This window comes from Ambystoma mexicanum, chromosome 1p, assembly GCF_040938575.1.
Source record: "Ambystoma mexicanum isolate Mex_15411 chromosome 1p, UKY_AmexF1_1, whole genome shotgun sequence".
NCBI classification, from domain to species: domain Eukaryota; kingdom Metazoa; phylum Chordata; class Amphibia; order Caudata; family Ambystomatidae; genus Ambystoma; species Ambystoma mexicanum.
In genome coordinates this window covers 207,100,061-207,116,497 of record NC_090921.1, presented here as the reverse complement: position 1 = coordinate 207,116,497, position 16,437 = coordinate 207,100,061, and the positions used below count along the sequence as shown (strand labels likewise).

At 40.3% G+C, this 16,437-nt stretch overlaps 1 protein-coding gene across 1 annotated transcript in view; it reads left to right on the top strand.

Annotated features, from left to right (window-relative positions):
- LOC138470721 (extracellular calcium-sensing receptor-like) overlaps nucleotides 1–8,561 on the top strand; it is a 48,706-nt gene extending 40,145 nt beyond the window's left edge. The window contains exons 6-7 of the mRNA XM_069609037.1: nucleotides 7,135–7,258; nucleotides 7,663–8,561. Coding sequence (XP_069465138.1) covers nucleotides 7,135–7,258; nucleotides 7,663–8,561 — 1,023 coding nt within the window. The remainder of the gene's footprint in view (nucleotides 1–7,134; nucleotides 7,259–7,662) is intronic.
- Nucleotides 8,562–16,437: the final 7,876 nt, after the last annotated feature.

Sequence of the window (16,437 nt, the reverse complement as noted above, 5' to 3'; positions counted from 1 at the left end):
TTTGTGGCTATTGTTTCTATGGCCTCATATGATTTGAGAACTCTTTTTCTAGATTTAGCAGGATCAAGACTAAGCTATACTATTTGGTCAGATTTTCCATAAAAGGCAGTACTGGTTAAATGGTCTGCAGCTTCATAGCAGCCACATTCTCTATGAGAGAGCATTTTCTACACCTAAGCTGTGCAATTTTTGTGATAGTGTTTTGTCAGATGATATGTCATCCCAGAGGTCCTTAAGCTCTGTTTTCTCTGCTTTGGTTAAGTAGGCTATGACATATTGTGCAACTGCAGTGGAATTGTCTGCAATGTACTGCACATCTATGTTTGCAATTCATAGAAGGGCAAGGATTGCATTGTAATCATTGATGTATTTTGATTATTCTGTTCTTTTTATGTAATATGTGTTCTTAGGTGATTTACCTTTGACACTATATCTGACTGAAGACATGAAGTTGTTTACTTAACCTGGTGTTGAAACTGGTCTAGAGAAACTAAAGCAGAATTTGGTGTAGTATTTGCCTTTTTTAAAAATATTTGTGAGAACACTATTTCCCACATTTGTGTCTTTGAAATTGTAAGATTTGGGCATGCATGTCACTATGTGTTGTTTGTGAAGGGATTTCGCAAGTGACATATTTTTGGATGAACTGCAAAACAGTGGCATCACTGTCCTGACCAAATTTAGGAGCATCTTTAATCCATAATAGCATGTGGATGTGTGGTACTCCTCTGGCTTAGTATTCTTTGCTTCAAAAGAAGTGTTGAACTAATAAAGTGTAGCATAGCAATGAAGCGATGATTGAAATATCTTGATACATTTACAGGATCTAGAGAGCAGAGTTCTCCTGGTGTTTTTATATTTATGTTTGTTTTATTTTTGTTTGCTATGCATAGGAAATTGTGTAAATCTTCCCATGCATATTCTGCACAACTTAATGTTACAAACCGAGTGGGTGGGCCAATGTTTCTTATCATACAGCGTACATCTCCGTGATATCGGAACCAGTATTCTTTCGCAGCACGCATGCTTGCTAAAAGATTTTTAATACTTGACTATAAAACCTCATCTTTTTCTTGCACTTTTTTGTAATAATGGCATAGCTGACATATTTCGAAAATGGGTACCTGATTTTAATGTGTGAGCAACTCCGTAGTGTAGAGTTGCTAGTTCACTTTCAAGCAGAAGGTTTTGTCTGAATATGGGGTCGTCAGAATACATTCGTAGAGAGCGATATTCTGATGCTGTTATCTGTGTGGGTCTATCATCGTACCTTCCTCTTTTTCCAGTAGGAACGAGTAGCGGAAAGGCATGTGGATCTATACTTTTTTCCCATGTGTTGATTGGAGATCCTTTGGCTTGTCGCATTTGGTACCTTTCAAGTGTATCATCTATAGTGTCTTTAGAGTGTAAAAGATGAATTATAAAATGGTCTAAAATATTGGATTCTGTAGTAGGATTTAGAAGTTCAAATTGACCGGTTTCTGGAGACTCTTGCAATTTTTCAATGGTTGCTCTCAGGTTTTATTCAATATTAATTTCTTTGCAGTATTCATTGTTGTTTTTTAGATATTGCAGGGCTTGTCTAACTGTATGTAAGTCCACGAGTTGCTGCCAATTGTTTTTGTCTTTAGTAGGTATGCCATTTACTAAGACAATTAACGATTGATGTATTGGCCATTGCACTCCTAGAGTGTGTACATTTTCTGTGAGATCTAATGGTAAATAAACTACTTTGCCGCAAATGCCTTTGACCGATTCAGAGGGAGGTACTTTTGCTGTTTTTGGTTCTAGGCGTATTATTGCTTGAAATGGGTGCACTGTTTGAATTATGATGCTCTCATATACATTTAGTTGTTGCAGGGGTTTTGGTAGTGGGAATAATTCCAAGTTATTTGTGATAGCAGGTGAAGGTGTTTGGTTGTTGTCAAGTTTTGCAGTGCAGTAATTGCAAAGTATTACGGGGTCAGTACTGTTGTATTTGCTTTTTGCTATAAGGTAGAGAGCTAATTGGAACCATTTCAAATTTTCATTGTCTTCTATTTTCTACGTTATGTCTATAGTTTTTGTGGTACTTTTATAAGAAGTCCTGCGGCAACACACGCACACATGGTTTGGTACTTCAGCGGAGGTACTTTTAAACTTTAGTATTTCTTTTTTGTATGTGTTTAATAGAAGGTTGCTATTTCTACAGTAGTTGCTAGTTTGTTGTACATCTATTTCATTTTGTAAGTGGTTTTCAATTCCAAAATATTTTCCCTGGATATGGTCTATTTCTTTGAGTAGTTGTTTGGCTGTACCATGTAGAAGATTGTTATTTAAGTTGGCCAGTGATAAAGTAGGACTTTTATCATAGTAGAGTTTTTGGACTAGATTTCTTATAGTTGAATCATTTTTGATATGGTGGAAGGTGCTTTTGCAAATAGGTCCTGAAATGCAGGGTAATGAATGTCCTTGTAGTCCTGTGTATTTGCGCACTGGACAGGAATCCATATTTTGTAGTAGTTTCATTTTGAATTTGTATTTGCTTTTTACATACTGATTGAGGAACTGGCGTAAAGATTTGAAATTTGTTTTGGCAATGTTACACATTGATGTGCACAGCCATTTGTAGACTGGATGTTTTGGTTCAGTAGATTGGGGAGGTGATACTGAGTTTTCTGGGGATATTTTTATGAGCAGAGTTTCTCATTCCATAATGGTTTTATTAAGTTTTTCATACCCTCGTCCACTGCTATGTATGGCATTTGGGTTTGTTTGATTTTGTTTAAATGCTTCTTCATTAAAATATGGTTATGTGGTCGTGGTGTGACTCTATTCACCTCCACAGATGTTTAAGAAGCTATTTTTGGTGATATTCCGTTTATTGAAAAGTCTTTTTTGTAGTTTAGTAGTTAGTTTTGTTAGTGGTTTCATCCTGCTTAAAACTAAAATAAATAACTTCCTTTTGAGAAGGATTGCACTACGCTACCAGAGCTTCTAGAATTGTTTTTCTATGGTAGGTTTTAAGGGTTGTGCATGATTTCTCTCCTGTTTTTAAAAGGTTCTGAAGGACTCTTTGGAGGAAAATTTTTTGTAAAACCTTTTTTTTATATGCTTACTTGCCACTACATCAATATTTATAGGTCCAGTGTTAGCAGTAGTGTTAGTTGAAGTCTTGTTAATCACTTTCTGTTTGGTTTTACATTTTGATAGAGGAGGGAAAGGTCCTTTAGTGGAAGCTTGTTTTTTTTTTTGCTTAATGACTGTATTAGCTGTTTTGTTTGAACTTTTTGTACAAAATCTGCTACAGACGGATGCTTATTTTGGACACTTTTATTTTGATTTGCTTTACTTCTGTGTTGCTTTCTACTGAGTTGCTTTTTGGTAGACATTCTTTGGGGTCTGTTGGAGAAAAAAAAGAAAGTGTGGGTTGGGCTGTTATGCAGTGTATGCGTGCTTTGTGCATGAGTGTCTGAGTATGATGGTAAGTATGATTGTGGAATTGTGTGATTGTGCAATGGGCAGGTAAATCAAGTGGGGAAGGCTATTCTTGTATTTGTGTGTTACTATACTGGGCTTCAGATGACTATATAAACTATGTAGCTGACAAGGGAAAGCACTAATACTACATCTAATGGTAAAGGGTTAATATATGTGTTTCTTCTACAACACTAAAATGCTAGTGTGTTTGAGTAACAGTTAGAACATTATGTTAGTTTTGTACTTACTTTTTTGTATGGAAAGAGTAGGTTTCTTCTAAGTCCTTGTTCGTACTTCAGACACTGCTGGTTTTCAGGAGAGTGGCGTTCACTGAAAGTGTAAAAGAAAGAAGTTAGTGCATATGTGTGTTTTTAGCACTTTTGTTAATGTAGACATTGTTTTGTACTTTTCTTTGCCTATGTGCATCCTGTATATTTTATTTAGAATCTGTTAGTTGAATATGTTTTTCGAATGAGTATAATAGTAAACGTATAGAGCACACTTGTTTTTTTAATGTTATGTTAATGGATGTTAAGAGATAGAAGAAATAATCATGCCTTTTTGTGCTATTTTTACAGGGTAAATGGCAGAGATTGTACATAAAAGCATTCAATGTATGTCTTTGTGAAGGTGTGGGAAATAAAGCAGAAGGATTTGATATAGAGGCAGCGGTGTTGTTTGATTTGGGAGCCTTTTTCTAATGATATTTTCTGTGTGTGTGCTTGAATGAAGATTATGTACTCATCCTGGCTGCATGTAATTTTATAACACACGTGAGAGTCTTTTTCATAATTATACTGTTATTTTTCACATTTTATAATATAAAACAACATATTTTTAGATAAGTGGGTGTGTAAACAAAAATGTGGAGACACTTCATCATAGCATTTTACAGTTTATACAGGGTCAGTGGCATTTACTTGTACACAGCCCGCGGCCATCGAGGGGCTGATACTGGAATTGTTTGTTTTTTAGTTGCGCAATTATTTTGTTTTTGTTGCGTATTTATAATGCGCTTACACACCCAGAGGTTTTTAAGCGCGGACCCCGGGATCGAATCTGTGTTGCTTCGTGTCGTCTTGCTTTTAAGGCGTTCACTTTGTCGCTGAGCTATGCTCCCGGGATGTATTGTATTTCTAGAAGAGGTGTACATGTACTGTGTAGAAAATATTGATACCTGTAGTCTGCGTTCATGCATTCGGATGTGCTTGAATCTGCAAGTGGAAATCTTGGGAAGTTTTATAGTAGTTGTTGCTGTAGGTCCTTTGAAGTGACAGCCAAATTGTACTGAGAGTGATCAATAGTACATCTAAAGTGCTGATCTGTGATGACAGAGTTAGATGTAGAGTTCTTGGATGTGATTGGTGGATGATTGTGTGACTGCTTAACAGTAGCCAATGAGGAAATGGTTCAGAGCGTGCAGTGGAAAGGGTATAAGGGCTGCCCTCAGTGTTACTTACGCGCTCCATGGACAGTGCGGCTGTTCACAGACAGGACATGCTATATCCGAGGTTTCCGAGCATGAAGTGGGAGTGTATTTTGAGGATTAGCCAATCAGGTGTAGAGGTTCTGCTTCATATTGAGAGAGGCTGTGTGTAGTGAAGATGGTGCAGGTGCAGAAAGTCAGGGTGTTGGTAGTTGGAGATATGTTTGTGAATGGTTTGGAGCATTATGCAAAATCTAGGAATGTGGCTAACCATTTTGACACAAAAGGAGTGGATGTGGTGTGGAGCACTGTGCCTGATTTGAATTTGCAGGCAATTCTAGTAGTTTGTCAGGATGTGGCTAGGTTTCATAGTCCACATGTAGTTGTCCTACACTGTGGTGCTGTGCATTTGGGCTATGTTAGTGGCCCTACTTTGTTGCAAGATCTGCAACATGTGGTTCAGGCAATTATGAAAGTCCTTCCAAATGCCAAGGTTATTTTTTCTGGGTTGACACCTAGGGGAATATGGGACAATAGTTCTGGTTTTTGTCCTCAGCAAAATGTTGATAGGTGCTTAGTCAACCGAGGCATGTTTGGTTTTATGACTAGATCGGGCATGTTGTTTTGCAACAATGACAACATTGACTCTGGTAATGTTGATTAATTTAAGGAAGATGGCTTTTCTTTATCTTTCATGGGTAATGCCATGCTGTTTTGACACGTAAGGGTAGCTTTGGAGAAGCTAATGTGAAGATTTTTGGAGGAAAATAATAACAAACAAAAAAAACAAAAATAGAAAATAAAAGGTGTTTCTGAAGCATCTGCAAAAAAATACTTTTTTCAGAGCCAATCTCAAAGGGGAAATGGGGCACACTATTTAATTTTTCATCCCCCATGCTCAAATATTTCGATTTGTCCGCAGACGGCGCTGTTGTCCTTGGACAGCGGATATTACATATGGGGATTTTGGGGTTGAGTGGCATGAAAATGAAACTGAGCAGAGCAAGGGATTGGTCAATACAGTTTAGTGGGTTTGTTGTGTAAGGAGAGAGTTTGTCAGTAGGTATTTTTCCTGATAGAAGAGCAGATAGCTATGGCTTTGTGTTTCAGAATGCAGATTGTTTGGATTTTGGGAGATTCCTTGATACATTGGTTGGAGGTGCATGCATGCAGATCGCCAGGGGCGTTGCTAGGGGGGGGGCTAAGGGGGCTATAGCCCCTGATCTTTTGGTTGTAGCCCCTGATAGAATCTCAGGAGCTACAGCCAAAAGACTAGCTAGCCCCCAGTCCCAACAGTTCCAACATCAGCTTAGCCCCGGGTCTTTTCCAGACCTAGCAACTCCTCTGCAGATCGCTGTGGAGTGGCTGCACATCTTGGATTCTCTCATGTGGAAGTGCAGTGGCATGGAGTGCATGGAAAGTGGGTGGATTTGGTACTTCTCTGTGCTTCTTTGGTGACACAGTGTCATGCAGACATTATTATTATTCATTGTGGAGTGAACAGTTTAGGACATGTGTCTGGAATCTATTTGCAATTTGCAATGAAAGAAGGACTTGGGAAAGTCATGGACATGAATGCAAACTCCAGACTAATTTGTTCCCATATTGCGCAGAGACAAATGTGACTGCGTTTGTTTTCATGTGGTCCACAAATGGAGAAAGCATGTTTGTGCCTTTTTATAGATGTTGGTATGCCCTCTTTTCAGAATGAAAACATTATGTAGCACATACATCATCAATGACATTTGTAATGTCATCTTTGATGTCCTGGGTGTTAGTCTTAGCAGTGCACAGTGGTGGTGTGAGTTATAGTTGCTTAGCTTACCATAAGTGTTTCGGTATTACTTCAAACCATAATTTCCCTTTAACAACGTTTTTTTTTACTGATTGTCCTAGGTTTTTAGTAGGCGCAACTTAATCATAACGTCCATTTAACAACTTTATATATATATATATATATATTGTCTGATAGTATTGTTTTGTTCCTGCTACATGTCCAACCTCTTTTTTTTACCCCCTCATAAACTGGCTCACCACTTCTTCTCATCTTTATGCTAGTGTACAGGCATACTTTGAGAGAATGCTTCCGCGATTTGTTGATACATTATTGTAAATCTTTTAAATCTGTGTTTTTGTAATTAAATCTCTTCCAACAGGTTTTTTCTTGTTTATTTTCATAAATATAACCAAATTAAACCAGCAATTAATATACATTGCATCCGGGTATTTCTTCCCATTTCCTCCGCCAGGTGCCGCTCTCCATGTGCAGTGAGATATGCCTCCCTGGGTATAGGAAAGCTCTGAAGATAGGACGGCCAGCCTGCTGCTTTGACTGTGTCCCCTGCGCTGCAGGGGAGATATCTAACGAGACAGGTAACGAAAACCATCTCCACTCATGGAGGGATGGAACAATGCAGAGGAAATACATCTCATTAGCCAGCGCACACATTGTGTTTTAGAAGAGTAATCCATATTCCTAAATGAATTGTACATTATTTGAGAATTAAAAGATCCGAGTGATAGCCACAAGACTGTCAAAAGGAGTTATTCATTGTGTTATTTGTGTTCCAATTTGTTCAATTAATGTAACCGATCTCTTAAGCATTTAAGCAAACTTTGACTAACACTCTAATGTAACCAACTTCTTAAGTAATGTAACCACAACCTCTGTAACCAATCTCATAAGCTTAAGCACCCAGTTGCCTACGGGCTTGGTAAGCTTTACAAATGCATAAATAAATAAATAATAACATAAATACAATTCTTTCCTCTTTTAGGTTCTCGTAATTGCAGGAGTTGCCCGATTGATGAGTGGCCGAATGAAGAAAGAACAAAATGTTTCCCAAAGAGAATTGAATCCCTCTCTTACCAAGAGCCTCTGGGATCCATACTGACTGCTTCTGCAATGTTTTGCTCATTCTCTACAGTGATTATATTATGTACTTTCATTAAACATCAAAACACTCCAATTGTCAAAGCAAACAATGTAAAAGTCACCTACTTACTTCTGGTGTCTCTGACACTGAGTTTTCTCAGCACACTACTCTTCATTAAAGAACCTAGTCAAGCAACCTGCTTACTCCGCCAACCTGCCTTTGGCATCATGTTTGCCCTCTGTATATCTTGCGTGTTGGCCAAAACCATCATGGTGGTTATCGCATTCAGCGCCACAAAGCCAGGCAGTAACATGAGGAGATGGCTGGGAAATCTGGTTCCTATGGTTACTGTCTCAGGTTGTACACTTTCGCAAGTGCTTATATGTGTCTCCTGGCTGCTGCTGTGTCCCCCCTTCCCTGAGAAGAACATGAAACTGAAGACAGGCACCATCATCCTGCAATGCAATGAGTGTTCGCAGACTGCCTTCTGGTGCATGCTGGGATACATGGGAATGTTGGCGTGTGTCAGCTTCCTTGTGGCGTTCCTTGCACGGAAGTTGCCGGACAGCTTCAACGAAGCCAAGTGGATCACGTTCAGCATGCTTGTGTTCCTCAGTGTGTGGTTCTCTTTCGTCCTAGGCTATCTGAGTACGCAGGGGAAATACATGGTGGCCGTGGAGGTCTTTGGCATAATTTCCTCCAGTGCTGGAATACTCATCTGCATTTTTCTACCAAAATGTTACATCATACTGCTGAGACCTTCTATGAATACAAGAGGACACCTGTTAGGAAAACAGTAGGGACTCTGACATAGAACATATATCAGCAATTCCTGAACTGCTCTGACAGCCCAGCACGTTGCAATACTGTCATTTAATGGATACATGCTCACATTTCTATTTCAGTTGTTTGGATTTTTACCCAGACATTAGTCCTAACATAGTTAACCCTCATCCTCAGTGAACTACAAATAAAAGAATGATTTAAAATGAGCTTTTATTAGAACATTTATTTTATTAGCACTTTCACCCACTTATGATATGGTATCATGTTTGCAGTTCAAAATGTTTTAATAAACAGCTTCTGACTCCCTTTAAGGGGTGACAAACCCATTTGAAACTGACTTGCATGCTATTTGTGAATAACCACAAAACAGCCAAACGGACCGGTACTTCTGGTTTCGTTTTAGAATTCTCTTCTCTCATTCCTAAAAAGCACCTCAGTTCAAAATTTCAAAAGAGGTAAGGGCTGCAGTAATTGTGAGAAACAGTCAAGGTCAGGTGGGTGTCAGGGCCGATGCTGTTTAGGAAGTGATGCCAACAAAATCTTCAAGGGACTGTGAAGACAAAATAGCAAGTCACATATTTTAAGGCAGTTGTTCGGTGCAGCCTTGTATGCTAAGGTGCACACATCACATGCTATAATCTAATATGTCCCTTCACTGACAATGTATCTGTTTGTTGGGTTGAACCTCATGCAGCCAGGTGTGATCACATATGCCTAGGAACAGCCTTACATGCTTAGATGTGTCCTGCTGCATATGCCAAAGTGTAGCCTAATATGGCCTTGTGACACCCCGCTTTGTCAAAGAATAGCCATTATACACCAGTGTATGCACCACGTTAAGGTCAATACAAAATGGCAAAGATACTGTCTCACATTATGTGTACATCAGATGTAGCCCCATATTCATATGTGCAAACATACCTCATAGACTAAGTGCAGTGTGCGATGCCATAGTCAGAATCATATATTCTAAGATAAACATGTAATACACAGAGCAGTGTCCTGCATTTAGTATTACATACATCCTAAAGTAGGTACAGTTTACTCTGCCAGGGACATACCATTAACATTGTAGAATTAATCATCACTGTCATACTTAATGACTTTTCTTGAGTCCACTTAGTATATCAAATCTTCTCACTGTGACTTCAGCCAGGCTGTTGGTTCTGAGTGTGTCTCTGTGTCCATGCGGGATGATCTCCACCTGGCCTCTGATGTTCATGATGTCAGGGGCGTGATTCTGTTAATGGTGTGATTCTTGCCATCTTACTCAGTCACATTGCTGCCAGTGGCATTGCTGGAACTGCTTTACTCTGTTTCTTCTCTTTTCTCTAAGATCTCACTGAAGTGGTCTGTCTGCCTGCTTGTACTATCCCTTCTCATCTCTTTCACTGTGGAGTGCCTAAGGGCGCTGACCGACTGACCATATCTATGTTTTATGGATTGCTATAAAAAACCGACAGGTAAAGACACACTCATTTTAACATTAAAGCGGAAGTTGTGATCCATGCCTGTCCGCCTGCTTCATTAGGCTCTATACGTAGTTTTTTATATTTGAATGCAGAACTGTTTAATTTGTTTTTTAATACAGAATCCCTGCTAAATACCATTGTTGACCAGATTAGGAAAGTTGTATGCGAATCCGTCGTGCTAGTGAGCCGTTTCGTGTGCCTTGCTTGCTGCAGGAGTGTTAGTTATTTAAAAACGACAACTCCCAGAACTCTTGTAGTTCTTTCTGCTATTTGATACGACGTCAGGCGCGTCCAACGCCGGCGCGCTCGAAACCGGTTTACTCCGGTTTGCTCAGGGAGAGCTCCGCTCCGCTACTCCCTTTTTTCGACTCACATTAAAGGTAACTATTTTCTTGTTACAGAATTCCCTTGTGTTGAACAAGTTATCATGATTGACAAAGTTACAAGCATCATGCACACGCAGGACAGGGTCAGAAGTACACTCGAGATACACGAGACACATCAGAGCATCCAAACACCCACTAAAGCATATTCCACTTTAAAGATAGGCTTGCTTAACACACGATCGTTGGTAAAACATGCACACAACATAAATTATTTAATTCTGGAACAAAAACTGGACATATGTTGCGTGACTGAAACTTGGTTAAAAGACCGCATTGGCCCCACATGTGAAGTAGCGGTCCCAACTGGATACATCATGTATAACGCTAACAGAGAGGGAGCAGTAGGTGGTGGAGTTGCTATCATAGCAAAAGAGACGTTTAAATTGTTTAAGGCCTCCTTTAGCTGTGAAGGATGCGAAACAATCCATATGAAACTTACTTTCACCCCTCATAACTGCCTCAACATAATAGTCATATATAGACCCCCTTCACTGAGTTCAGACTTCTCCAATGAACTATGCTCCCAATTAGCCATGCTTAAATCTACCAATGTATCCAACCTGGTGGTGGGGGACATTAATCTTTGGCGTGGAAACAAAAAGGATAAGGAAGCCATCTTCTTAGAGAAACAATTAACGAATATGTATTTTAGCATTATAAATGAGGTCCCAACTACACCTCAAGGTAATCAGTTGGATTGGATCATAGCTAACAACCTCAAATACTCTAGTTGCAAGACAGAGCCATGCATATGGAGCGATCATTATTTGGTCACCCTAAATATTGAACTACAGGCATCATGCACCAATGACAATCCCCACTCGAAGGTCACCAGTAGAAATTTTCAAAAAATCACCATAGACCACAATCCGGCCATGCCTAGATAAAATACTTACTTCCTTTCAGGAACAAGACAGCTGTGAGGAAATGCTTAAGGTATATAATGCACAAATACAACTACTAGTAGATGAGATCGCACCCCTCAAAACTAAGCTTATCAGAAAAAATTGTAACCATAAGAAATGGTTCAACTCAGACATAGAGGCAATCAAAATGGAGAAGCGAGCCGTTGAGAGGAAGTGGCTCGCAGACAAAACCACTGAAAATAAAGAACGGTGGAAAATAGCTAATAAGAAATACAAAGAAAAAATCAAACTAGCTAAAGCTGACCACTTTAATAAGGAAATTGAGTCAGCAGACAACAAAACCAGCAAACTTTTTGAAATATTAAAGAGTGTGGAAAAACCGCCAACTCTCACACCATCACTAGCTCCATCCAAAGAAGACTGTAACACTGTTCAAAATGCATTTATAGCAAAAATAGCCAAAGCCAGGCAAAACATCATTTAAGCTAGACAAAAAAGGGATGACAGCACCTACGAGTGTAAAAAGAAACATAGCCAGGAAAGGTTTATGTTTACACCAATAACGGAACCAGAATTATTAAAATTGCTCGATCTTATGAAACCTACATCGTGCGCGGAAAATGTCTTACCCCTGACATTATTCTGCAACACAAGGAGCATTTTGCCCCTATACTACTTAAGATCATTAATGCATCATTCAAAGAAGGTACAGTTCCGGAAGAAATTAAAAAGGTGACAATCACACCCTTAGTAAAGAAGGTGGGGTTAGATCCAAAGGACCCAGGGAATCTACGACCCATAACAAACACCAATTTCATCCTGAAAATACTGGCTACCCAGCAATTACAGGCCCACGTGGAAACTCAAGAATACCTACACCATCGGCAATCGGGTTTCAGAGCTGCTCATAGCACGGAAACAGCCATGTTAGACCTTAAAATCATATGCTGGGCTTCATGGACAAAGGGAAAATGGGGATTTTGAAGTTATTAGACTTAAGTGCGGCTTTCGACCTGGTGGACTACGACCTGCTGGTCAGAGCACTCAGAGACAACGTAGGCTGTTCGGACCTGGCCTTGAAGTGGCTGGTTTCCTTTCTTACCAACCGTCAAGCCAGAGTGCACTGGGGTGACAAGTTCTCAGACCCCACCCAAATTCTGTTTGGGGTGACACAGGGCGCGAGCCTTTCACCCATGCTCTTTAATCTATACATGCAAGCACTGTGTGACCTACTGACAGAACTGGAAGTGTTTTTCTGCAATTATGCATATGATACGCAGCCTATAATAGAGATAGAGGGATCACATCAGAAAGACAGTGAGAAATTAGGCGCAATATATAGCAAAATTGATGAATGGATGCAATCCAAATGGATGTGCCTAAATGACTCAAAAACGGAGCTGATGCGTTTTGGCTCCAGCCGTCAATTGGAAAAATTGGGTGGGGAGTAAAACTTTCCAGATTAAAAAAGCCATCATCACAGTCTCCAGTGAAGTAAAGACGCTGGGTATGATGATGAATTCCTCGGTTAATTCAGAGGCTCAGGCAAATCTCTTACGTAAGAACACTGCCTATTATCTGCTATTAATGAGGGCCCTCAGACCGTTCTTGAATGACAACACAATGGCTACCATTTGCAGGGCAGTGGTGCTATCAAGGCTGGACTATGGCAATGCCCTATTGATAGGGGCAAGCACCAAAGACATAGATACTTGCCAAGTCATACAAAATGACGCGGTCAGGATTGTAAAACAACTGGCTAGAAGAGACCATGTTAACACAGCTAGAGAATCTCTCCACTGGCTCAGAGTCAAAGACAGGATTGAATTTAAAGCCCTTACCTTGGTACACAAATGCCTTTTTGGCAAAGCGCCCCACTATTTGAAGAAAAATATCGAATTGTATACATCCAAGAGACATTTTCGCTCAGTTGGTAAGAACCTATTAGTCGAACAGAAACACAGGCTCAAATCCGTTATGAGCAGATCTTTCACAGTAAAGGCGGCTCAGATATGGAATACACTTCCGATAGCTCTGAGAAGCCAAGAAAATCACCTCCAATTTCAAAAACTCCTGAAAACCCCCCTATTTAAATAGTCCTCTTGATACCCACCGGAGCCAGAGATCTGGATGTCTAATTACCCTGTACTCATTGTGTGTCACAGCGCCCTGATGCCTGCGGGCTTACGGCGCTATAGAAGCATATATAAATATAAATAAATAAAAATATGTCTGGTCACTGGCAATGCTCATACAATCCTTTGCCATTGCATTTTGTTCCTGTGCAGATAACCCCAAGAGACAGGATCTGTGCAAGTGGCATACCTTCTCCCAGACTTCATGGAGGCCACATGGCCATGTGCAATTGTTGATTAAACGTAATACTAACAAGACCCAGATACCTGAGGAAGGTCTGTCAGGGAAAATGACACTTCAAGAATCTAAATTGTTGAATGCCTAAACGGTGCACCGCTAATTTACATAAATTGTGTTGTCTTCCATTACCACAAAAAGAGTGCACCTATGGGAAGCAGGATGCAGGGACAGCACTAGAAACACTATTCGGATTCAGCCACACTTTCAGAATTTTCCAGAATTGTAAGGTGACTCAAGAAAGCCTCGTTTATGAATAAAACATGTCTACTTCCTGCTACAAATGAAGAAAAGAATGTACATATTAGAACCTTATCATTTCCATTGTGAAAGAAATATTTGTGAAATGTTGCTAAGTGCAAAAGAAAACCTAGTTTGCATTATAGAAATGTACGGCAAATGGAAGCACGTTTGGAAAGCAAATGTCATTTTTATAAGCTTGCACATGTGTTTCAAGTGGAGCACATTTTTTATTGTACATTGTTTATTTCAAACTTTATACATCGCCCGAAAAAATTGATCAACATTACACTCATAATATACGACCATAAAAACATATTTCATCAGATCTACAATAATTCAACATCAATAAAAATAATCGTAAAACACATGTCATCATAATGTTCCATTCATATTACTTTTCTATCCCCACAATGCAGATGGAATGAGCTTTAAACAAGCTCTATTTTGTAACCCCACTTCCTTTTAATATTGAACAATACTTATCAGAAGTGGAGGTGAACAGATAGAATCAAAAGGCTTCCTCATTCATGGACTTCGGGTCATGAACGAAGTGAGTACAACATTGCACCCTAAATATCTGCAGTTTCAGGCACGTAATCATGAGGTGCTTTAAAGTTCCTGTGGCCATTCCGCAAAACTGACAAGCTGCACTTTCGCTTAGGCCTCTGATAAATAAAACTTTGCTAGTTTGGATCAAGTTAAAGCGAAATCTCATAAAGGTTTCTCTATACCAACTGATTGGACACTACATCAAATATTTAAACGTAGAGCAGGTGTATTGCCCCATAAGATCTATATTTCCTTCTCTCCTCACAGGTATGAATCCAGTCATATTCTAGGAATTTCTTTTTCACCTTCTCTGGGTTTTCTAACAGAGTCGATGAGGTGATCTCATATTGGGTCATTATTTCCTCACAGCTTTTTTTTAAAGGAGCAAACGACCCCGCCCCAAAGCGCTTCCGTCATTTTCTCCATCAAGGCATATAATGTATTTGAATTACTCAAAAGTCATTTTCGATATAACAGCAACTTACTCAAATATACTAGACTGTTCATTGAGTACAGGCGCCGTTCAAAGTGCAATTTAGATACAGGCAAACAGTTTGGAAGTGCCAAACCTTCTTCCAAATGTGCCCCTCCAACTTATTCAGATCAATTTTTTCAACCTCTCCCCCTGCTTCTAGAACATATAGCACAGCTGGCACTACCTTAGAATGATTGCAGCAATGGTGTTATAGCAAAGTGACAATACTTACTCTTAATGTACACCATTTGGGCCGCGTGTTGCTTTCCTTGTGTCAAATCCTGAGGGCCACGTGGATTAGTATACCTCCGTCCCCAAGCACCAGTCAGAGAGGGGCAAAGTACTCGCTGACCGGTTATTGGAGCCACAGGTGGGGGTAAACAGGAAACTCCAGGTCCCAGGTGGCTGCAAAGAAAATACCAGGTTAGCTAATGGCTACACGGTATTCACAACAAGCATAAACAAATAATAAGAAAGACCTACCCTGGAGGTGAAAGATGAGTGACTTGAACCTAAGTGAGTTTTCCAGCAAGGGTCAGATGAGTAGTGCAGAGGGGATAACGGGACCACGGGATCTGAAGGGAGAGGAGAGGGTTTGATTGTACGTGCACAGTTCTTGACAAAGTTCCAAGAGTTCAAACAAAAGGTAGCTGAAGGTTTATCAAGCGCCAAATCCAAAGGTCAATCCATAAACAATCCAAGAAAACAGTTCAAAGTTCAGATAATCCAGTTATACAGGTCAGAAGAAATCCAAGCGCCAAAATTTGAGGGCAATCCAAAAGAAAAACGAAGTCCAAAATCCAAGAAATTCGATAAGCATGAAGTTCAAAACGCAGGAAATCGCTAAACGCCGAGAGATCAGCTGAGAAGCAATGTGTGCAAAGGCCAAGCCCGTTTTATTGCAGTCTTCCTGATTCGTTGGCCAATCGGGGACGATTTCCTGGTCACATGATCTTTCACTTGGTCACGTGATCCATTTCCTGGTCACGTGATCTTTCACTTGCTCACGTGATCCAGTGGTTCATTTGGTGCCTGTTTGCTGGAAGCCATGTCACATGACCCCTTCTTCGTGACGATCCGCATCGAGCGGAGGACCGCAGTATGGAGTGGTGATCTCCTCCGCGCCTGCAGTCTCCAAGGCAATCCCCACTGCAGGCGTGGAAATCGATGCCGGGGATGCCTCAGAGTGTAGCGTCCCACTAACGATCGAGCAGAGGTGATCGCGGGAGGGGTCCATGTTTCTCTCCGCCACCTGCATATCACCTGGTCGTGATTGGGTGAGACTGAAAGCATGACAGAGCCCCCCCTCAAAGGCACACGTCCTTGTGGGCTATGGGGGTTGTTCTTATGAAACCGGGCAACTAGGAGTGGGGCATGTACTTGATCAGCAGGTTCCCAAGATCTTTCCTCCGGGCCGTAACCCAACCAGTCCACTAGATAATAAAGACGGCCCTTCGTGAGACGGGATCCAAGAATATCATTGACCTCGTACTCTTCAGAAGTACCTTTCATTACAGGGGAAGGGG